Raw genomic sequence first — 23,870 nt, forward strand, 5'->3', positions numbered from 1 at the left:
CACTTCATGCATCTACCCTACTGTAAACACACAGACAGCAAATTAAAAAGGAAGATCAAGGCCCTGGAAGTCTTGCTGTGGAAAAGGAAGGAGATAACAGATTCATCAGAAGAAGTCCATCTGTGCAATCTTGAAATTGTTGTTTTTGTCAGTTTTGGTGAAGAAACATTTTGGAGGGATGCCAGTAAAATGTAAATCAGTTATGTTATTTTGCAATAGTTTAGTAGCTAAATTAGTAAGGTTTATCAACATCACCAAATAAGTAAAAGGCATTGTTCCCTCTTTTTCACCTGAGTGTCAAAGTATAATTTGAGAGAAAGTTGAGTGTGGTTTCATCCTCGAATAAGAAGCCAATACAACGTGAAAATAAAACTACAAAATTCGCTGAAGCACATCTACATGCTCTTGAAAATAAGGGCTAAGCAGCTAAGAAGACCCGATTTTATCCTGATTTCATAGGTGATATGATGGTATCCGGTAAATATAAAATTAAAACAATGTGTTTCCAAATTATTGAACAGGCAATTTTATTTTTAACAGTGCCGACAGGACATTAGGTTTCAAGGACAGAAATTGCCAGTCCCTTATTGGTTAAGAGAAACAAATGTGGGATGATATTAGAATTACTGTGAGGACTAGTGGAAGCTTTGCCAAGGATCAGAATAATAGTGGATTTCTATAGGGCTAAAGTTGATTTGAATCATTACATAATTTAAAATGAAGAATATATTACTTTAATATACGCAATTTACTTTGAGTACATAACCGTGACTGTGTTGAAACAGTAAGTACTGATGATACATTTTTTTCAACTCCTTAGTCGTAACAACCTATAGTAGCGGCAGTATTTTGAAACTACATTTCCCAGCATTCAAATGGTAGCGTGTCATCACCAACTTGCGACACAACAAGAAAGCATGGCTGGAAGTGTTGGTAGTGTCGTTACTGCTCAGAAAGCAGCGAAACTACAGTCTCTGAATGGATTATTTGCTATTTATAAGAAACAAGGACCAACGTCAGCCGATGTGTTAAATGTACTGAAAGAAAAGCTTTTGCAAGGTACCTTCTGTCATCTACTGATCGAATAAATAATATAGTTCCTGTAATCTATATTTGCTCAATCTGAAGCATTACAAAATAAACTTTTTTAAATGGGCTAGCATTTTGCAATACTGTATACCGAATGCGTTGTCTGTACATCACTGCTAGTTGTTCCTGAAAAAAAGTTTTTTTATAGAGTCAGGCTAGTATAATTGTACTTTTTTCAAATAAATAATTTGATAGTGAGTGTTTTAAATTTAAGCATTGTGCTGACTCATTACAGCAAGAGTTACTTAGTATATATCCTAAATGTGTTATTTAGGGGAGCTTACATTTGTTTTTAAACGACATTATGGCAAGAATACATTTTCTGATTACAGGAACTTTGTCATTTTAGGCTTAAGTATCAAAATATAGGGTTCTACATGCATCAATTTATGACCACGAAAAAATAAATATTTCTACATAAGATGAAAGCATAATACTGTATTTGCTTCCTGTTACTGTTTTGATGTATAGAGGCCAATCTGAATCACAATGCCAAGAAAAGGAAAAAGCAAACCGTGAAAATTGGGCATGGAGGGACACTGGACAGTGCAGCTTCGGGAGTGCTTGGTAGGTGTCATATTTTAAAAGTGTAAATACTATAAGAATAGTGACTAATATCAATGGTGTTGCTACTTGTATGTAGTAATGTCCTCTTCTAAAGTATTTTAAGGCTTGAAATCACAAAACACTTCCTTTTGGTAACGGTACAGTTAATATTTATGTTGTTATCCCAAAGACTATCCCAAGCCTATTTCTTGTAGTGGTCATGGTGCCTTGTTCGTAATCTGTTTATGATCCTCCATCCGTTTCCTAACTGCATTATTCAATACAGGGTCACAGCAAGCAGCGGGTGCATGGGCACACACAGACGCAAAAACGCACACATTGACACCAGGGCCAATTTTCACACACAACCCACACAAACACAGGGAGGGCATACAAACTCTATGCATATAGCACCTCAGGAATAGAACCCAGGGCTGTGAGGCAGAAATGCCAACCACTCTGCCAACATGCTGCCTTATTCATAATCATAATTATTAATATTCCTTCATTTTCAATGGAAAGAAATTGATTGTGTGCACTAGGCAATAGTTTAATTTCATTAAATACCTTTTGCCACTCATAAAAACAAGAACAGCATCAGCAGTACAAATGACTTTGTATATTATACTACATTATGAAATACAAGATGGTCAGCCAGTGTTCTTTCAATCGTTTTAATAAAATAAATTGATAACAATGATGTCTCTGGGTCTTGAAATGGCAGGAGGGGGTCATGTATTACAGTATGTGTGCTGCTGGATATATACAGTATTTGCAGGTGATGCAGTTAAAGTCTCCAAGCATGGGGCTGCTGTAGATCGTTACGGGAACTGTTGACTAGAAGGTGGTTGGTGTTTTGAGATAATTGGTGGGTTTGGTGAGTCTTTTAAAGGCTTCCTGCAAAACAGAGAAGTTGAAATGGAATAAGACTTTCTGCCCATACAGTGAGGATTCAAGGATTTCTATAAGCCTATAGTTCCCAGATGTATGATTACACTGACTTTTCTGTCCTTTCACAGCCATTCCAGGACTCTTACTGGAAACTAGAAATACTAGAAAAACATTTGCAGCTAAAATTACTCTTGATCATAAATGTCCACCAGCACTTAACTAAAGGGACACATTTATTTTTCATCCTCTTAAGTTCATTTACAGATTTTAAATTCCACACCTCTTCTCCAGATCTTTATGTGATGGGACACTCTTTTTCACCTGCTTTTGTCTTTTTCTTTTTGTTTGTCTTACCCAGTCCCTTGCTTTTCGCTCTCCCTTCCTCACACAGGACTCCACAGCAGAAACCTTCTGTTTTTTCTTCTTTCTACTTTTCAGGAATTAACCTCTACTTGTCCCTGTATAATATATGTGTGTAGTATGGTAGTATGTGTTTCTGGAGTTTTAATTGGTTTTCATTGTGTTTCAGTGGTTGGGATTGGAAAAGGAACTAAGATGCTTGGTACTATGCTGACTGGTTCTAAGGTGTGTGAGACTTTTCCTTTTTTTCCTCAGGTGTAATATTTGTAATGCAATTTGACCACAATTTTAAGCAAAACATTCTGAAAACCTGCTACTAATGACATAGGATAAACTCTAACTCTATGACTTATTGGAGATGACCACTGGTACACAAAAAACTCTCCGAGTGTAACTGACTTAATGTTATGTGTCCTGGGGTGACACGGTGCCACAGTGGTTAGCATTGCTGCCTACAGCCCTATGACCCTGGGTTTAATTCTAGACATGGGTTGCTATCTGAGCAGAGTTTGTGTGTTCTCCACGTGTTCATATGGGGTTCCTCCAGGCTCCCTGGTTTCCTCCCACAGTCCAAAGACATACTGGTAGGTTAATTGGCTTGTAGGAAAATTGGCCCCGGTGTGAGTGTGTGTCAGCGTCTGTGTGTGTCCTGTGATCTGGGTTTCCATCCAGAGCGTAACCTCCCTTGTGGCTGTTGCGTGGTGGGATAGGCTCTGGCTCCCAGCAACCCTGAATTGGAAGAAGCACCGGATGGATTGTGTGTCCTCTTACCCATGGCACACTTCGACATATCTGTGACTCTTAAAAAGCAGTAATATTATATTCACTTCCACTTCTCCTTTTGGTAAAAGATGCTTTAAAAGTTGCTCTCCCTCTTACTAAAACCCTACGTTGTCCACTGTTCCAGCTATGTGTATGAAGTGGTGTAGAATTCTGGTTGACAGTTTCACAAAGTACTTTTAGGTGGCAGCTTAGTGGATCCAATTTATGGAAGGAAATTGAGAAAAGTCTTGTTTCTGAAATGTTTTTCCAAAGGCACTGCTTCAAATCAGATTATAGTTGTTGTAACTTGTAAAGTGCTTGAAGGCCTGTGTGAAAGCAAACCCTGTTGTTAAGCATTTTATGAGCAGCTCTTCACATGTCCAGATCTAGAGTAGTGTATAAAGAAAACAATATTGTGTGTGCGGCGGGGAAAAATTATGATTATTTTTTAATTTTGTGTTTTCAGAAATACACCACTGTCGGTGAATTGGGAAAAGCAACAGACACTTTGGATGCCACTGGAGCTGTAACCAAGGAAATGACTTATGGTTAGGTTATCCAAAAATTTAAAAAAATTGCTATACATGGATAAAATGTCTAAATCAACTTTCCACAAAACACAAAAGAGAAACCAGATAAGTTTTACCTCCTATGGATACCAGACCAGAAATCCAGTGGTAACCTATTGATGGATATATGCCACCTGTTCATTGCTGTAGGTAACTGAAGAACTGAAATGTCAAATGTCAGACCATTGCTTTTACATACATAAGTGTCATTTTGTGTGATATTTATATCCCATGTCTCCTTTGCAAAATATTGTTGCAATTTTGCTGCATTTCTGAACATCTTTTTCGAAAATTCAACGAGCCGTATTGACATGGCCGGTGAAATACAGTGTTCCCAAGGCAGAAACGATTAACAAAACATTTGCAGTAAAAGTTGCTAAAACTTTACTGAAGAATTACGGACAATAGTATGCTTTTCTTTATCTGTTTAAAGCTGTATAATAACATAATCTCACCAAAAGATATTAGTAAAATTGTAGATTCTTTATATTTCATTTTTCTGATGATACCACTTCATATGCTCTGCACTAATGTGTACTTCCTGATGATCCAGGACAGAGCAGCAGTGATGCCAAGTGTTCAGCTGATATTTCCATCTATTTCATTGTAGCTCTTGAGACACTGAAACCTGAATACAGTAATAATTTGTAGAAGTGTTCACGGAGGTTAATAATAGTGCTGAAAACCAAGAATTGTAGAACATTAAGAATCTTTTTTATCAGCAGTAACTAAAAGTTTATTAGTTAACATGCATAGAATATCCTTAATACCACTTCCTGTGACTCCCTGATCCATGTGTTTGCTTTGACCTGCTCCATTGGAGTAAATTAGTTACTCATGCCTCTTTAAACCTGTCGAAACATTGACCATAATCAGAATGCCACCTTTTGTCATTTATAATTATGGCTTTTTCAAACTGGTTTTTAAGGGAATGTCACACAAATGATTTTGTCATTTGAGTTTTGTCTTTGCATTCAGAAAGCAGCATGAATGGCTCTTGACTTGTGAATGTCTAAAGAGATCTTTGAGAGCACTCTCAGATGCAGAGTGATGCTAATCACTGTACTCATCCACTGATGTGCCAGAAATGTGTGTATGGCACATTTTAAGCAGAAAGGAAAGCTGTCAGAGGTAGTGTAAACGTTCCAGGAGAGTCTCTCTTTTATAATACCAAAAAAAGTGTTTGGAGCAGGAAAATAATCACATTCATAAAGATACTGTTCTGCCCACCCTTGATTTCTCTTTAGAAATCACAGGATTTTCCCAAGATATCAATTTTGGAATATGCTATAATAATAAACACACATTTGTTATGTCTTTGAAAAAAGCTTAAAGTGTTTTAGGTATTTCTTGGCAAATAAACAGCACTTGGGAAGTGTTTGCTAGACGTTGCTATGCAAACCCAAAATAACTCTTTTAGAATGGAGAGCTGTCAGCATTGAAGATGAAGGGTGTATGCTATCATGCTGTACAAAATGGTCTTAAGATGTTGTAGATCGACATTTGCTAATAATGATGTTCCAGGGTACAGAGAAGTATGATTTATTGACAAATTCATGGACACCAGTAATTTAAACACTAAAGAATTGTTAGGCCATTTTGAGAATTAAGGAAATAGTTAAAGGGGAAATGTATTTCAAAACAAAAAACAAGCATAAGCTTTACCAAACTGAATATCTCATTTGAAAAACTGCTTTTGCTTTGCATTGTTCACGTCCTTGAGCTTTCTTTGTATCGTCACACACTCTTGGTTTGAGGCACTTGTGGACACTTTGAAGTGCATTATAAATCAGAATTCCTTAGTATTACATAAATACTTATCCAGCAAGCATCTTTTTTTGCCTACACTGAAAGGATGATTTCTGAGATTGGCGGTGTGGCACTTAGCTCATATTTTGGAGCATATGGCTGTTATACAATGCTGTAATACTTTCAAAACTTCACTTTATGGCCATCTTATGTGTCACAATACTTTAGTACTGAAAATACTTTTCTCTGTCTTCAGAACACATCACAAAGGAGGACTTTGAAGCAAAACTGAAGAAGTTTACTGGAAACATAATGCAAGTTCCTCCACTGTAAGTTGTTGTTATTGAAGTATAAATCGAGCAGTACAATAGAACATCTGTCGTTTTGATTCTAACCCGATGTGAGATTTATGAAAGGTCAATGTAAACCCTCAGGTTATAGCATTTTAGGCCTTCACAGAGTGGTCAGTGCATCACGTTTTTCATGGAAATTACATGGTTTAGACACTAAAAGGCTATTTTTATGAGATGAATGCTTAATGGGTGATGCTTAGACTTAAAGACAGCTTTCTTGATTTGTAAAAATAGCTTATTCTTTTCATATAGGAAAAAAATCATGCAAAACAAAATAAAACTTTTACAAAAACTGTGCACAACAAAGGTAGCTTCTGATTTTCAATTGGAGAGGCAGCAAGCCTACAAACATGGAGAGAACATGCAAACACCACACAGAAGGTGCCTTAGTCTAGAATCAAACCCAAGACAAGACAGCTGTGAGACAGCAGTGCTTGCCAACACACCATCATGCTTTCCCATATGTTTAAAGATAATTGTGAATAGTAAAATTCATTATATATGAAAGATAATATCAAATGTATACATTTTATATTTGGGGTGAATCTATATTAATTATTTATCAATTGTAACTGGTGCAGCACAGTGGTGTGGTGGACAATGTTTCTGCTTCATAACTCCTGCTCTTGAGTTCAGTTCTGGCCTCTGTTAATGTGAAACTGTAAAGGACAGGCATCTTATCCAGGAGTAGAGAACTCATGTGCTCTCTATCCCTTCTTCTAACTCATACTTCCTGAGGGATTTGAGAGAGAGAGTGTCTTTATTATCCCCGGAGGGGGACTAGTTGTTTTTACCGCAGCAGTGTTGGTGTACAGATGGACAGAAGAAAAAGAAATGACAGGAACAACAATATACATACATATTTACATAGAAGGTCAAGTGTTAAGTAATAGTTTGATATGGCTCATAAAGTCTTGTTAACAAGGCTGTCATTTTAAAATTGTTTCCTGATTCTAGTTCAGTTTGCCTTTGTACAGTATGAACTATATACTGTGTTTTATAATAGATGTGCAGCATTTTCACATTTTGCTGTTAAAAGTAATTTTATGGGATACCTGGCTTCTTTACTTTTCAATGTATTAAATTCAATGTAATTCAATGTAACCATTGGTGGTGGAGGGGAGTCCCCATTACCTGTAAAGCGCTTTGAGTGGAGTGTCCAGAAAAGCGCTATATAAGCGTAAGTAATTATTATTATTAACTAGTTATATCACAATTTTTATACAGGTTTGAAAGAACAACTGAATAAATATTACCATTGTTCTCTTCCACTTAGATACTCTGCACTGAAGAAAGACGGACAAAGACTGTCTGTCCTGCTGAAGAAAGGCTATGACGTGGAGGCGAAGCCTGCCAGGCCTGTGACAGTTTACAGCCTCTCGCTGCAGGACTTTAGCCCACCTTTCTTCACTCTCGGTAGGTGGAGACATTTATTTCCATGTAGTAGTGGCAGCGGTTGCATTCTGGGTGCTCTTTGGTCACTTTGGAAACAAAGAAAAATTACGCTTTTTCTTTGTTCCTACAGTAGCTTCATTCATATACAAGGAATGGGGAGACACCCCCACAAGTAAAGCAAGAATCTTGAGTTTTATCATACCTCATGTGTTAAATAAAACTGCTCCCTTCATAAGTTTATTGATTTAAATATTTTAGGCTTATTTCATGTAAGAGGGTTTTTGAAGGTTTCCTTCAACACTGATAGGATTTAATTGAAAAATTTGGAACAAAGAGAGTGTACATCCAGCTTGTCTTAATGTTTAAGTTTATTTATGTAACATCCTCGAATTTGAGCAAAACTTTTTTTTCCATTTGGTAAGCTGCCATCTCCACAGAAAATAAACTAGGTAATTTTTTTAGGGGAAACTTAAAAAAAATCCCTTAAGGGAAAATCAAAGGGGAAATTACATTGAGTGGGTTGTATGCAGTGGTCCACATGGAGTTTTTGTTTTTTTTTTTGAATTTTCTGAGCTCAGATATTGTTATGGTTCTTCATGTCTGGTTAACAATTCTGGGTGCAAAATAAAGAAAGTGTAACATGACCAGATTTAGTTTAAAGAACCACAGCATCATAGTCCCCTGGTAGTCAGACTAGTTTCTTTATTTGGTCTGTCTTCTTGAAGCCTTTGAGACACTACTTTAAAAGATGGCAAAGAACTGCCTCTGACATTCCTTTAAAACACAGAAATCACCAGCAGTCTTTTGTTTCTCTGTTTTTGACACATACCGCAAAATATTTCCTGTAGTCTTACAATGTCTTTCTGGATGCTTTTGGTTGGTTGTAAAATTTCAGATGCTTCCTCTGTTTTAGTTTTGGGGAGATGTTTTTTTGAGTTAAAATATATCAATGCATTGTCCAGTGTCAAACCAGACAGACAGTGGTTTGAATAACCAAAAGTGTAAAATTTCCTTCAACAACAGTTATGACAAATATTTTAATGCTGTGGCTAATGTACAGTGCCTCATGTACCTCCTAGTTTTAAAACATTAATCTGCTCTCATTTCTAAATCGGTCTTAAAGTGGCAGGTATTCCGGTAGATCATGGTCAGATGTCTTTTAGATTTTACTTACAGAAAGAATGTGCAAGAAATAAATGGATGTTCTCTCATTTGAAAATTGAATCCTAAAACTTGTATTTTGTATTTATAGTTGCAAATTGGCTCTCAAAATGGTTAAAAAGAGGTCTATTTCTAATAGCATTATGTTGTGACTTTATTAAAATAGGTGTTATTATTGGAAAGATAGACTTTGACAGACATTGAGGTTCATTAATAAAGAATTTTGTGGAAATAATTGTTTTTATTGTTTAAATATCATTGTATTTAACCAGCTTAGCTTGAATGTGGAAGGAGATAATTGGATGTCTGACTTAAAGATTGGAATGGCAGGGTGGTTTCATGCCCTGTATTTTAATGGAAATCCTTACTCTAAAGAAATAATTGCTCATATGAATTTCTTTCACAGTGTGCCTTGTGCCATTAAAATAATCCAGAGACATTTTCACCTTAATTTGCTGTTCATTTGCTCACCTTAATTGCACTCTGTATTCAAATTGCCTACTTGTATTTTAACATCAGTACAGCATTTTCTTTATATGTACCAGTATACAATATGAGTCCTACCCAAAGTAAAATTGTAAGATTGAAATGTGTTCAGTTTGCAATTAATGTTAAAAAATGTTCTTAATGTTTTTTTCATTAAAAAAATGTTTTTAATGTTCAAAAAAAGCATTCTAAATTTTCACAAAGATTTTGTTATCCATGACTCTGATGCTTGCCCCCTGTTTTGATAAACTTCTAAAATTAAGTACAATTACAAGTAAGTAAAATTAAGTATATGACTAGATGGGCAGCATGATGGGCAGTAGTCAGCATTGCTGCCTAGAGACATTGAGGCCCTGGGTTCAATTTTGCACCTGGGGTGCTATCTTCATAGAGATTGTACGTTTTCCCTGTGTTTGTGATGGTTTCTGGGTGCTTAGGTTTCTTTCCATAGTCCAAAGACATGCTGATCGGTTAATTGGCCCTGGTGAGAGTGTGTGTCGCTCTGGCTGTGGCTGCCCTGTGATGGACTGGCTTCACATCCGGGGTGTACCCTGCCTTTTGCCCATTGGTCACTGGGATAGACCCCGCCCCCTCCCCCATCCTGAATTAGATGAAGCAGTTGGATAGATGGATATTGCTAGGTATAGACTAGGTGTCTCAAAACGTGGTCCTGAATCGATTGAATCCAATAGGCAGTATAGTTAAACCTAAATTAGCTATCACTAATGAATTGGAATAGGTTTTATGTTACTTGTTAAATAAGCAAGTGATTTTTCCATTTAGTAAATTTAAGAACAATGGTCTTTGGGGGCTGAAGATTTTTGTTAATACATGAATAGCTTATGTGATCATAATTACATTGTGATCACTTCTGCAGGTCCACTGTTATCAGCACTACCTTAAGGCCTTGGAAGAACTCCTAAACTGTTCCATTTAAAACAGTAATTCATATGTAAGAGTTGAGCTGGTTTGAAATCCTGCGATACTGTGACACTCCATACCTATATGCTTCATACTCACCAGTTGTGAGGACCGTGTGATGGAAAGGTCCAGTGCCTTATACTCACAATCTTTTTTTCTACCATTACAGACTTTTGGATCTTTGTTGATCAATTGTGAAATTAAATATGTGACTCATTGTGTATTCTTGATATTAACCTGTCGTGCTTGTTTTGCATGTAATGCTTCAGATTGCAAGTAATTGATCAGCTCAGGCAAATCAGTATCACTTCTCAGACATGCTACCTTCACATTTCATAATAATGTGTAGCCTATTGAATTTCTTCTCACTTTCATTACCATCTGGCTTGCTATTCTCATTATTAAAATGTCATTTTGTCTACCAGTTATTTAGTAAGTATTTTGTTTATTGCTGAATAAATCCAACTTACAGCCTGTGATAACTTTATTGCAGTGGTGGGGGGGGTACTTTTTAGACCACTTATCTTTTTTTCAAGTGTGTTTATTTTATATAACGTTAGGATTCAGATTGGCTTAATTATCTGCTTAATTTCAAATTTGGTATTTTATCGGGACTGTAAACCATAGGAATTTTGTCAAAAGAACACAAGGACATGAATAATGCATGATTTATGAGTATGAATATTTTATTAAGTCAGTTGTGGCTAAACAGCTATTTTGGTTGCCAGTGTATGTAATTAAATGCAATTTAGGCAGTAAAACATGGAAATGTTTTTATTGCAGATGTTGAGTGTGGTGGTGGGTTTTACGTGAGGAGCTTGGTGGATGATCTTGGCAAAGGTAGGTTTTTATTCCTTCTAAAGTTTGTTTACCTAAAGTACTGATGAATTTACCGCTTTACCGATCTGTAATGCTTCTCCGTTGTTGGCTAGACAGTGCCAGAACTGTGGCCCTGCCAGTCCTTCTTAATTTGTCTTAATTTTTAGTTGTCTTTTATGTACCGTATTTGGCAAATTATTGCCATAATATGTAATCTGTCATAGTGTCCTTGAGTGTGTGGAGAAACCTCCAAAATGTCTGTAAAATAAAAATGGCTATGTGATCATCTGGGTCAATTTTATTCCTTGATATTTATTTTAAAAGAAAAGCCATCAGCTGTGTGAAGCTTCTGTTTATTTTGACCGCTAAGTGTAACAGGAATACTGAACGCACACCTCCCAAAGTGGCCTCTTTGTGTGGAGGTGCTGTGACAGGGGAGCTGCATGATGTCCATTGCCTGTCATCAAATGACTCACCTCTTTGGCATTGGAGCGAAACAGCTTCTGAATATCTCTTTGCAGAGCTCTCCTCGTGTGCCCATGTGAAGGAGCTGGTCCGAACCAAGCAGGGTCCTTTCCTGCTGGAGGAGCACGTGCTTCGGGAAGAGAGGTGGACCATTGATGAGATTGCCCAGTCTGTTCAGGACTGCAGCCATCTCCTCAACACTGAGGCAGCGTCAAAGAAACCCAAAACAGACTTGGGCCAAGCACCAGCTACCCACAGTGACAAAGGGAAAACTGATGACGAGGAGCCCTAGCCAGTAGCCGTGATAAAGAGTACACAGCTCAACAACGCATTCTTGAATTCTACAATTCATGTGATGCAAGCTGCTGCATGGAATTTCAAAACCATAATTAGAGCTCTACACAAAGTATTTCAAAGCATCCGAATGACTGCCTTGACCACTAATGCATATCCTCTCCTTGAAATTATCTATTCATGACTGCACAAATTGTCCTTTGAAATGGATCTTGCTGCATGTTTGTTTTGTGAATGGAACAATTTCTGTATTTTATGTGTTCTTATTTTTAGGAAGTTCCTCATTGTGCATTACTAAGAGATGGAAGTGTTGATGGGCATTGACTGATCTGAAAAACAATGTCAGCACCATCACTGCATAAGTGCTAATTAAAAACTTCTTACTGAAGATATTTCATTGTGCTTTAGCAAACAGCCAGAATATCTCAGCTGGTGGTTGCTTTTTGATGAATGAGCACCCAGGAATCATCTGTTGTATGTGATCTTTCCACCTTGACATTAGTAGCACATAACCCATAATAATAGTGTTGTCCTATTATTTAGAAAAGCCACCTAGTTAAACTTCTTTCGGAAAGAATGAATTAAGAACTCCATTTGCATTTTTGAATGACTTAGTAAATGAATGGCATTTATTGAGCTTACACATGCAAAACATTATCTGCAGATATTCCGTCCATCCATTTTCTAACCACTACTTCCAATTCAGGGTCACAGTTGATGGGCACAGAACAGCCAGTCCATCGCAGGGCAGACACAAGCAAGTAAAGCTGGGCTTCTGAATACAACAGCCAATAGAGGGCCTTTTTGTAGCATAGCTTGAGTACTATAGTCCAGACTAGACATCACCAGTTCAAGTCATGTCCACGTCTCTAGGTGCCAAAAAATGGCATGCAACCTGCCATATACTGTTGAGATGTGGTAGTCTGTGATTAAACAGGGATCCCTGGTGTACTGCACCAATGTGACCCCTTTAAGCAGGTAGTCAGATCTTGTGGTGCAACTTTAGCCGACAGCACTTGGTTATTCTAGATCTGCTGTGGATGCACGCTTCAAGTGCTGGTTCAGCACTTGCCCTGATATTACTCAACATTTCTTAAAATTCTTTTAGTAATTGATTAGGAATTATTAAAAATTACTTAATGTGCATGGAGGTATATATCAAATGTTTTTCCTTAAGGGGAGGGTCTAAGCCATTAAGCATGTGATTCCTGGATTCATGGAGAGACAAGTAATGTAAAGAACTGTTCCCCAAAACTCTCAATGTGTCAACTGACCCATATGAGGGAAAAATATCTCGGTACCACTATCATAAGAATGTGTGTGTGTGTTTTTTTTATTCTTAGAGGGGAAACTCTACTGTTTGACAGTGTGCTGAAAGAAATTAACTCCCTGACCAGACAAAAGAAGCAACTATTTCTGACTGCCTATGTAATTGGATGTTTATTTTAAATAAGATGTTCCTGTTCTTTTGAATGTGAATGGCAGCTGCACTAACCTGCAGGAAGAGTAGTTTTTTAGAGCTCAGACTGAGCTGCTTTATGTTAGTGATGTCATTCTTTCCCCTGCTTTTTAAATTCTCTTTCCTAATTAAAATAAAACAAGCCTGTCTTCAGTTGGAAATTACCAGAAATTTTAGATTGTTGCTTTTAGGCCATTTATTTTGACACTGCTCAATGGCATTTATGTACTGGAATACCTAACTATCTAAAGATCCAGGTACTGTCCCTTTTGGACATATCACATTGTGCTAAGCACATTTGGACATAGGTGATGTGGTTGCATACTGTACATGACCATGTTCCTAGAGCTATTAATTCAGCCCAGTGCAGCAAAGGAAGAAACAATGTAAGCAGGAGTTAAACATCATTCTCATAAAGGAAAGAACACAATGTTTTACTGTGATCTACTGGCTTCTTGCTTTTAATGTACAACGGACCAATTAGCTCCTTCAAAAAATGTCTGATAGTTAAGACACAGGCATTTTTGTGTGTCTGTCATATTTCAGAGAATAGAAGATGCTGATTAAATAGTGTATTGGCTCTCCTTCATCTAGTGGGTGCAACATGAAACTTTGTGTGTGGCAGGGATTATTGAGCCTGTCATATTCAACATCATGTCAAGAAGCCTTACATGTGTAAGTCCCTGTGTTGTGTCCCAGCTGTGTTGAGGATGTGTAGTCCTCCACTGAGTCTATGGATTGGGCAGTTCTCAAGGGCTGTGTAGTTTTCTCCATCTCACAGGAACAAAGAGGAGTCTACTGATTCCCTATCTATCAAGCCAGGCAAGAAATAGAGTGTGATATCCCGGTAGTGTTGCATACAGTAATGTGAAAAAGAAAGTATGCCCCCTTACGATATGGTTTTACATATTAAGACATATCTGACCGTCCTAAACAAGTCCTTATAGTAGATAAAGGTAACTTTATGTACGGGATAACGCACATACTGTAAATTTTACTTTTTCATTATTAAATGAAAAAATTTGCCAACATTCAGTAGGATTGTATGAAAAAGTAAAAGTATCCCATGATTCAGTAACATGTGGAACCCCCTTTATCAGCAATTAACTTAAAGTAAGCATTTCCTGTAAAAGTTTGTCATTCTCTCACTTCGCCTGGGAAGAATTCTGACCCACTCCTTAAAAATTGCTTAAGCTTCGTGATGTTTGAGGGAATTTGCTTATGCATACCTCTCTTTAGGTTCCGCCACATCATCTCAATGGAATTGAGATCTAGATTTTGATTTGGCCATCCCAGAATCCTGATTCTTTTCTTTTTCTGCAATTCATTCATAGAATTCTTGGTGTGATTTGGATCTTTTTTTCTGTTGCATGATCTACTTTCATCTTCTGGACAGATGTTCTTACATTTTCCTCTAGAATGCACTGCTCTAAAGAGGAATTCATGGTGGTCTCAATGATTGTGAGGTGTCTAGGTCCTGCGGCTGCAAAGCAGCCCACATCATCATCCCTCTACCACCATGCTGGACAGTTGGTATGAGGTTCTTGTGGTGATGCGCAGTGTTTGGTTTTCTACTATGGCCATATAACTCCACTGTGATCTCATCTCATCGTTCCAGAAGCCTCATGGTTCATTCAGGTGTTGTTTTGCAAACCTAAGCTGTGCAGTGATGTTCTTTTTGGAGACAAGGAGATCTCCTTTCTCCTCTTCCACAAAAGCTATTCTTGTTCAGTTTTTTCCTAATCATAGTACCATGTACTGTACTCTACTGTTTACCGTATTGATCTACTGTTGCCTGTAGATCTCTGGATGTAGCTTTCAAGTTTTTTGTGATCTCTAGGTCTGACCTAGGGGTGAATTTGCTGGGGCGCCCACTCCTGTGACTTTGAATTTCTCCATTTTTATTTGATCTTTCTCACTTCGTGATGGAAGCACTTCCTGATGATCAATGTTTTTTGTTTAATAATGATTTATTTTGAATAATAAGTAACAATAGATTTATCTACTGTTAGGACTTGGTGAGGTCTAGGTGAAGGTCATGTATGTCTTTTTGTAAACCCATAGAATCTTAAGAAGGTCTACTTTCTTTTTCACGTCAGTGTATAGTGGCATTCAACTAGTTGTCTATTCTGTGAGTATGTGGTATACTTGGAGCTTTCGCATAGAATGTGAAATGAATTAATTAAAATATAAACTAAAAGCCCTGTGAAATAAAAGGTGTAGCAGATGAATTGGTTGGGCTGGTGGAGAAGGACAGGAAACCATTGCTTATTTGCGATGTTCTATATACCCTGAAAAACTGACACCCCCACCCCCTTCCCAAGTCATAATAGGAGGGTTAAGAGAAGTTAAACAGCCCTCAATGACATCCCACCTGTTTAATCTTTTCCCTGGGCAATCATCATTATTCTCCTTTCTAGCAGATGTGAGATGAAGTAAAAGGGGGTATAAGCCAATAAAGCAATGTTGGGCAAAGACAGGGCCCGTCTGGCAATGCTGGAAGTCCAAACAACCTAAGGAACAATCCTTGAGAAGATGACTCGCTACTAGAAATAGACTATAGTCTTTTCAGAGCAATAGAGACAAGTCAAAGGTAACAGGAGCAAGTCACTGAAAACAATATAGATGATGATTTGATGTGATGTTCTGATATTTTCTGTTAAAAATTATATCCTGGAAAAACAAACAGGCTACATGGAGTAACTTCAGCTTTCATTGATGAAGGAGTTTGAGGGCATCTCTCGGCCGCAGGATATGAACTGGCAACCTTCCTGCCACAGGCACAGATCCTTAACCCCAGTGCCACCGCTCCGCCCATTATTTATGCAAGATAGAGGCATTTAATCTATAAGCAGCCTTGAATAGAAAAACAAGTTTGTTTTTGTGGTTAGTTGGACATTCCTGTTACATTCAGTAAAATGTTTACATCAACTGCTATCCACCCTCACAGATCACACCAAGAATGGTGAGCCTGCATGATGAAACGCCCAAACAGCATGGAGAAGATCTTCAGTGTTGTGCAGGAGGCACAATTGCTCTCATGATTGCTCTAGAAATTTATCAGGAAAGGTTTGTACAGATTGATACCTCAGATATGGGTATACTGTAGTTGCTGTATTATCTCATAAATTTGATGGCATGGAACAGCCTGTGTTTTAGTTAAGCTAGAAACACTTCTGTTACTAGGAGACAAACTAAATGACATTTGAGAAAGGATGGCTAGCAATTGAATGGACTAAAGATACTTCATCATACATACTAAGTGAACTGGCTGTTCACTTTGGTTCCTGCCCATACTTTAATTTCCTGAATGATGAAGCTGTAGCTGTATTAACCTTTGCAGTTTGCAGTGCTTTCTTGAGTATTAAGGATTCATAGTGGAAGCATCCTGTGACTAACTTGTATTAGCCTATGATTAAAAAGGGACTTAACTGTGTTTAAAATAGTCATTCAACCATGAATGACCATCACACAAACCATTAATCACAATTGGGAGAATTATGGCTACTTTATTAATCTTATAGTTTTTGTCTGCTCTAAGAATAGAGAATATAGTTGCAGTTCAGTTATCTTTAAATGACATTAAGATAAAGGTTTAGAATATAAGTAGTGTGAGCTAAATATATTATATCCTTCTGTATTTTTTAATATAAGAACAAGCCTTTGAATAAAGCTCACGGTTTGAAATTTTCATTATTTCATTCATTTCCTGCTTTTAGTGTTGAGAAGGTGGTAATTAATTAATTATTTGGTGCATCTGCAGTATTTATAGAAATTTCTAGATGAGAAGGAGTTTTAAATCACTGCCCATTACCTTTACCACACACAAAGCTAGAGCTGTCAAGTGAAGAGACTGTTGAAGTCCTGTGAGCCCTCTAGATTTAGCAGGTCTATTATTAGCATGAACAGTGCCAGCATAATTAGATGTTTTGTTGTCTTTTCCCTTGTGACTTGGCTTGAAATACTGTCAGGTGGCAAGTTTTTGTGCATTTTTTTGTTTGTAATATCATGGTACTTGCAGCATTGACTAAAAAGAGTGTCTTTGTCTGGGTATTAATGCTGACATCACATCGAAAGAAATGAGATATACATAAAAGGGTTGTTTGTTGAGATAATGGCCTTTAGGTTCATCACATCTAATTTTAGATATCAGATAATCTTTTGACTAAATGCAGACATGGACCCTTTTCTAAGCAATAACAGTCTAAATGCAAAGCTTTCATAATGTTGAATCTTTGTGCAGTATATTCTATATATACGGGTTCAGGTGGGTGTCTGCATCAGCATGCGTAGGCTGCAAAGGAACAAGTAATAGGTTTATTCCATGCTGAAAAAAAGGAAGAAAGAAAAAAACAACGTTTCAGCCGTGGAGCCTTCTTCAGGTGTGAGAGAGACAAGGCAGTAGGCAAAGGTAAATTAGCGGGAGAACAAAGGTTGGGAGGGAGGAGGAGTGAGAGGCGGGAGCAGGGGACAGAAAGAGAGTGTGAAATGAAACTACCAATGAATGAAGAAAATTTAAAAGAAGAGTAGTCTGTCGTTAAGAGAAGGGGGAATGTGTGATCCTAGCTGCAGGATAAATTTGGTTTCGGTAGTCTTTCTGATGTATGAGTTCGGAAAACCATCTTTGAGAACACAGATGGAGAGATTAGAGTGGTCGTGGCCGTCAGAGGTGAAATGAGAAACAATGGGCTTGGAGAGATCTTTAATCTTCACAGCCCTGACATGTTCCCTGAAGAAGTTTACGAGTCTCCTTCCTGTTTCTCCAATGTAGATGGCTGGGCATTTACTGCAAGAGATACAGTAAATAAGGTTGCTGGAGGTACAAGATGCCCTCTGGGTGATGCGGAATTGTCCTGAGTGGCCTTGAATGAGTGTGGTGTTGGATGTATACTTGCAGGTGATACAGCTGGCTCTGTTGCAAGGGAAAGTACCTGGTGTGGATGGTTGCTGAGGGCGGTCAAGGGAGCTGTGAACAAGAAGGTTGCGCAGATTAGGTGATCAGCGATATGAGATGATGGGGTGGTCAGAAAAGAAGGCCCCAATGGAGGGATCATCCTGTAGGATGGAAAAGTTGTCGTTAATAGTCCTGGGGATAGGAAGTCTGTTAGGGTGGTAGGGAAGCACCAAAGGAATGCGGTTGTAACGGCGGGAGTTCCTGATTAGGTTGATGGTCCGAGGGGTGTTTTTGTCTCGGGCGAGGGCCCTGTATATATATATACTATATATAGTGCGTTGTAAATGTATTACTCCAGTGATTCTGAAGTTTTGATTTTGATCTCCTGAGCATCTGAACTTACTAACTAAAAATTTTGTAAAACTATTTTAGTCTAGTTCTGGAGTTTTTAGAAGATCCCCAGACATAGAGGGATTATGAAACATCTTCCTATTTCGTCTTTAGAGAGTTCATTAGACTGGAGATTAATTAACATGTTTGTAAATCAATCAGAATTTCTCTTTAGAATGGATAAAATATACTAGCAAAATCAGATATGCCAATAGTCTGAGAAACAAAATTATAAGAAATACTGTGTTCAGATTTCTGTATTTTTTAATGAGTTCAAAATGGACATAACCTAATTTCTGAGGTAACATACTGTACTTGCTATTCAGAAGCACTGAGTTTAAGAATTACACACCAGCTTAATGTTACTGTTGAGATTTATTCTGTGCACATTTCCTTTTATTATCTATTTCTTGTGCAGCTTCTGCTTAATTGCGACCTTTGTGAACTTGACCGTCATTTTACTTTCAGAGACTCAGATCAAGCTGATATCTACAGACTTAATAAAAAATCCCATTTGAACAAAGGTTGGAGTTCAGTATGCTGATACAATGACATTCCTACAGAAAGCCTGACTGTACATATGTACAGAAACCAAGTCATACATTTTTTAATAATACTGTGTGAGCCTTCACATTTGGTGATTTTGCTCCTACTTTAAGTACTTTAAATAGGAATAGATGGAAAAAGTAATATTGCCTGCAGTGAAAAATGGTTAGACACTTTATGTAATCAAGGCAATTCATAATAATCAATAAACACTATGAGTTTACTATGAGTTGGTTGTGATGTAGGCCAAGAACACTTTTGTTCTTGTAGCTGTTTGAGTGCTTTTAAGAAAGTTTCGCAAGGCAGGGAAGTCATTGCTTCACCCTCTTTTTATGGGCTGAAGAGGAAGTGAACTGAAAAGGTTAATGCTTCAGATGCAGTTTGCAAGACATAATGGGGCAGTAAGCACAAAGGGTACCTGTGAAATTGCTAAATAAGCTGGACACAGGCCATTGAGCTTGTAGATGTGGCAGGTAATCAGCATCTAAATAATAAAGACATGCATGGGCAGTTTCAAACAGTGCCAATTAATTTTAAAAAATTATCTTTTTGATATCTTCCTATTCATATGTGTTTTTGTGAAGACATACAATCCATTATGTCTTGCATTCTGATATTCCTTTTTAGAAGCAAAGATATGAAATCTGTAGAAAATCTATACGATAAGTTTCCTTACATCAGGACCAAGAAATCATACAGAATTTATGTACTTTCCATGTATTAACAAGATTTATTTTATTTCAATTTAAAGACAAACAGTGGTTCAAAAGAAACCATTGCAGTGCTGTTTTTACTTTGTAAAGGAACACATAAAGGTTTATTCCATGCTGAAAAGAGAAGAAAAGAGATGAACCAGTGTGAGAGCACCTCACCTCTCACAGCTGAAGATGGGTCCACAGTTGAAACATTGTCTTTCTTTTCTTCTCTTTTCAGCATGGAATAAACCTTTACTTATAATAATAATAAACTTTATTTTATATAGCGTCTTTAAAGGTGGCTTCTCAAAGTGCTTTACAGGATGACAACAACAATAAATAAGAAGAATACACAAGATAAAACACAATTACAATATACAGAGGAGACCATGGTTGGTGGTTCTAAGAAAAGCAGAGGGGTGAAGAATGGAACCAGTTAAGTAAAGGGTTTTCTAAAGAGGAAGGTTTTGAGTCTGGATTTGAAGGAGTCTAGAGAAGGTGACTCTCTGATATCGTTAGACATAGAGTTCCAGAGCCTGGGGGCATAACAGGAAAAGGCCCTGTCACCCATACAATGTAGACGGGCTTGGGGGACAGATAGGAGACCAGAATTAGTAGAGCGAAGGTCGTGAGGTGGGGAGTAGGGCGATAATAGTTCAGACAGGTACTGAGGTGCCAAGCCATGCAGAGGCTTATAGGTGAGCATGAGGATTTCCTCTATGAATTGGCTACATTACTCTGCTCTCCTCCCCACTGATAGCTGATGTGTGGTGAGCGTTCTGGCGCACTATGGCTGCCGTCGCATCATCCAGGTGGATGCTGCACATTGATGGTGGTGGAGGGGGGAGTCCCCATTACCTGTAAAGCGCTTTGAGTGGAGTGTCCAGAAAAGCACTATATAAGTGTAAGCAATTATTATTATTATTATTATTATTATTATTATTTTTTTTTTATTAAAGTCCACATGGAATTTGACAGGAAGCCAGTGCAAGGACTCCAGGATAGGAGTAATGTGATCATTTGCAATAGACCTGGTCAGGATTCTGGCTGCTGAATTTTGGACATACTGCAGTTTGTCCAAAGTAGATTTAGATACCCCAGCGAGTAGAGCATTACAGTAGTCAATTCGAGAGAACACAAATGTGTTGATCAGCTTTCCAGCCACAGTTAGTGATAGCACAGGGCATAGTCTAGCAATATTTCTGAGGTGAAAAAAAGATGTTTTGACAATATGCTGCACATGTGGGTCGAATGTTAAGCCAGAATCGAATATAACCCCAAGGTTTTTCAATGTAGACTAAAGCTCAAGTACAGAACCATCTACAGATAGGGTTACAGGATTGGCTTTACGAAGTTGATGGGGGGTGCCAATAAGCATGATTTCAGTCTTGTCGCAGTTAAGATGAAGGAAATTTTGAGTCATCCAAATTTTTATGTCAGAGATGCAATTAGATAGAATATCATCAGTAACAGTGTCTGGTTTGGTATGGATGTATATTTGAGTATTGTCAGCGTAGAAATGACAGCTGAGGCTTAAAAGCTTACCAAGTGGAAACATGTAAATGCTGAAGAGCAAGGAGCCCAATATTGAGCCCTGAGGAACACCAGACTTAACAAGTCCAGTTTCAGACTTATACCCATTAAGAGAGACAAAGTGACAGCAATCAGTGAGGTAGATAAGATGTTATGGTCAACAGTGTCAAAAGCAGCACTGAGATGAAGAAGGATGAGTATAGAAAGGGAATCAGAAGCTATTAGAAGATCGTTAGTGACTTTGATCAGGGCAGTTTCCGTGCTGTGAAGTTGACGGAAGCCAGATTGGCGGGCTTTGAAAAGGTTGCTTGTCATGAGGTGGTTATGTAACTGAAGTGTGACAGCACGTTCTAGAATTTTTGCAAAAAAGGGTAAGTTGGAGATGGGCCTAAAATTGTTAAGGTTGTCGAGAGCCATGTTAAGCTTTTTTGGCATGGGGGTAATGGCAGCAGTTTTGAGGACCATTGGTACAGTGGCAGTGCTCAAGGATTCATGTATAATATTGAGGACAATAGGACAGAGAGAAGAGAAACAGGACTGAAATAAAGTGGTGGGAATGGGATCTAAAATAGATTTGGTGGATTTCACATGTGTAACTAGTTTATTGAGGGATGTTGAGTCAAGAAGAACGAAGGGAACCAGAAAAGTTGTATCAGGAGGAAGGAGGTATGGAAATGATGTGCATAGTGGAGAGAATGTGATGCCGGATATTGTCGATCTTGGAACTAAAGAAATCTAAGAATGTGTTGCAAAGTTGTGATGAGGAAGGCAATGAGGTGGCGCAGTTTGGCTTGAGAAAGTCTGTTGATGGTGGAGAAAAGATGTCTGGGGTTGTTTTGGTGATTTTCAATGATGTGAGAGAAGTAGGTGTATCTAGCAGACTCTATAGTAACCTTATATTCAGACAAGTAATCTCTCCAAGCCTGATAATGTACATTTAGGCCAGAAAGACACCACCTATGCTCAAGTTTGCAAGAGGCTTCCTTCATATTTCACAGATGGTCATTGTACCAGGGGGTAGGGTGAGAGGAGGAGATGGTTCGAGTTTTTAAAGGAGCAAAGGTGTCAAGGGCAGATAAAAGAGCACTGTCAAGGAACTGTATTTTGTCCTCTAGAGGCTCAGAGGAAGAGAAACAAGATAAGGAGGACAGAACAGAATTTGCAAACCTTGGGTGATCAATATCCAGTTGTAGAAATTTACAGCGCGTGGGGGGGGGGGTGTTAGAAACAGGTAATTCCAATTACTTGTTCCTTTGCAGCCTATACTGTACATGCAGATGCAGCTACCTACTGGAACTGTTTTTACTTTATCCATTTCAAAATAAGTTGCCCTTTTTCAGGTAACATAACATATTGAACTGTGTCGCGTGAAACTAGATACATACAAAGTAGAATGCAGACAATATCCTAAGTGCCTTACACTAAAAGGTGTTCTTGTATCCTTTCCAGCATTATTTTCACCCAAGTACACAATCTAAACAGATTTTTTCAGTGCAGAACCTGTTTCAGAATGAGAGCTACTTTATAAAGGAAAGTGTATTTATAATTAACTAGAAGTCATCAGAAAAAATAAAATGCTATATTCTTATTAAAGGTTTTATTCAGAATTCAACACAATTTATGGCAATCGTTGCTGGTGATATAGCTGCTATCTCATTCATTAAGTGCATGTCAAATTCAGCAGCAGAGGGTACCATCCCAGTGGTTACTGAATGTTGTGTGCCAGCAGATTCACTTGCAGTTACAATCCGAATTAGTTCAGAGCTATCACTGGGGTGAGGTCAAACCAAGGTAAGACTCTCCAGATTCATACAGTAAGTATGTCCTTTATTATAATGGAAAGTGCTGAAACAAATGTAACCCCACAATCCCAGTTAAAATATAAAGTGAGGTAAAAAGCCTTAAGAAAACAAGCAAACTTCTCATTTTCCATTTGGCTAATGTATCATGTTTTCATGGCTTTTTGGAAATATACTGTTGCAATGAAATATAACTTTGAACTTATATAGAACTAAAACTGGGCATTGCCATTCTTTTCATTTCAATGGATTGTTTGTGGGCAGTGGTTTTCCATTAATAGTATTTGCATGCCCATTAGCTTTCACGCACATATACTGTAACATTCTTATTAAGTTGGAGTAGCTTCAGAGTTTTTTCAAAACATTTTTTCCTCCTGTAGTTAGATTCCTAACTAGATCAGAATACTCTAAAGCTAAACATTGTCATCTAACTAGTAAGACAATACTAGTTAACTTTCAGGCATTTTTACGTCACATGCATTTTCTCTCAAAAGATTTATAGTATTATCGAACAAGGTCATGCATCAATAACTGTACCAGCCTAGAACCTCAGACTCTCCATTTTGTTTTGTGAGAATATATGCAGTTTATATAATTTGGGGTTCCATAATTGGTGGGACACTTTCCACTGAAGGGATGGATTAATCACCTAGGACTTCGCACTTGGTGACCCCTGTGGCCTCCCTGGTGCTTG

General features: G+C 37.8%; 1 protein-coding gene across 2 annotated transcripts; it reads left to right on the top strand.

The window, feature by feature from the left end:
* The first annotated feature begins 906 nt into the window (after positions 1 to 906).
* trub1 (TruB pseudouridine (psi) synthase family member 1) lies at positions 907 to 13,890 on the top strand. Of its 2 annotated transcripts, XR_011189456.1 has the most exons (9): positions 907 to 1,059; positions 1,561 to 1,656; positions 3,056 to 3,111; positions 4,115 to 4,196; positions 6,223 to 6,295; positions 7,596 to 7,735; positions 11,066 to 11,122; positions 11,623 to 12,719; positions 12,926 to 13,890. XR_011189456.1 is itself a non-coding variant. In XM_006630936.3 (8 exons), exons 1-8 carry the CDS (start codon positions 918 to 920, stop codon positions 11,856 to 11,858), a joined length of 882 nt encoding a protein of 293 aa, XP_006630999.1. In that variant the 5' UTR covers positions 907 to 917; the 3' UTR covers positions 11,859 to 13,890. The 2 variants fall into 2 exon arrangements, 1 of the variants encoding a protein (XP_006630999.1); XM_006630936.3 differs by having other exon boundaries at positions 11,623 to 13,890.
* Positions 13,891 to 23,870: the final 9,980 nt, after the last annotated feature.

This window comes from Lepisosteus oculatus, chromosome 4 (assembly GCF_040954835.1).
Source record: "Lepisosteus oculatus isolate fLepOcu1 chromosome 4, fLepOcu1.hap2, whole genome shotgun sequence".
NCBI lineage: Eukaryota > Metazoa > Chordata > Actinopteri > Semionotiformes > Lepisosteidae > Lepisosteus > Lepisosteus oculatus.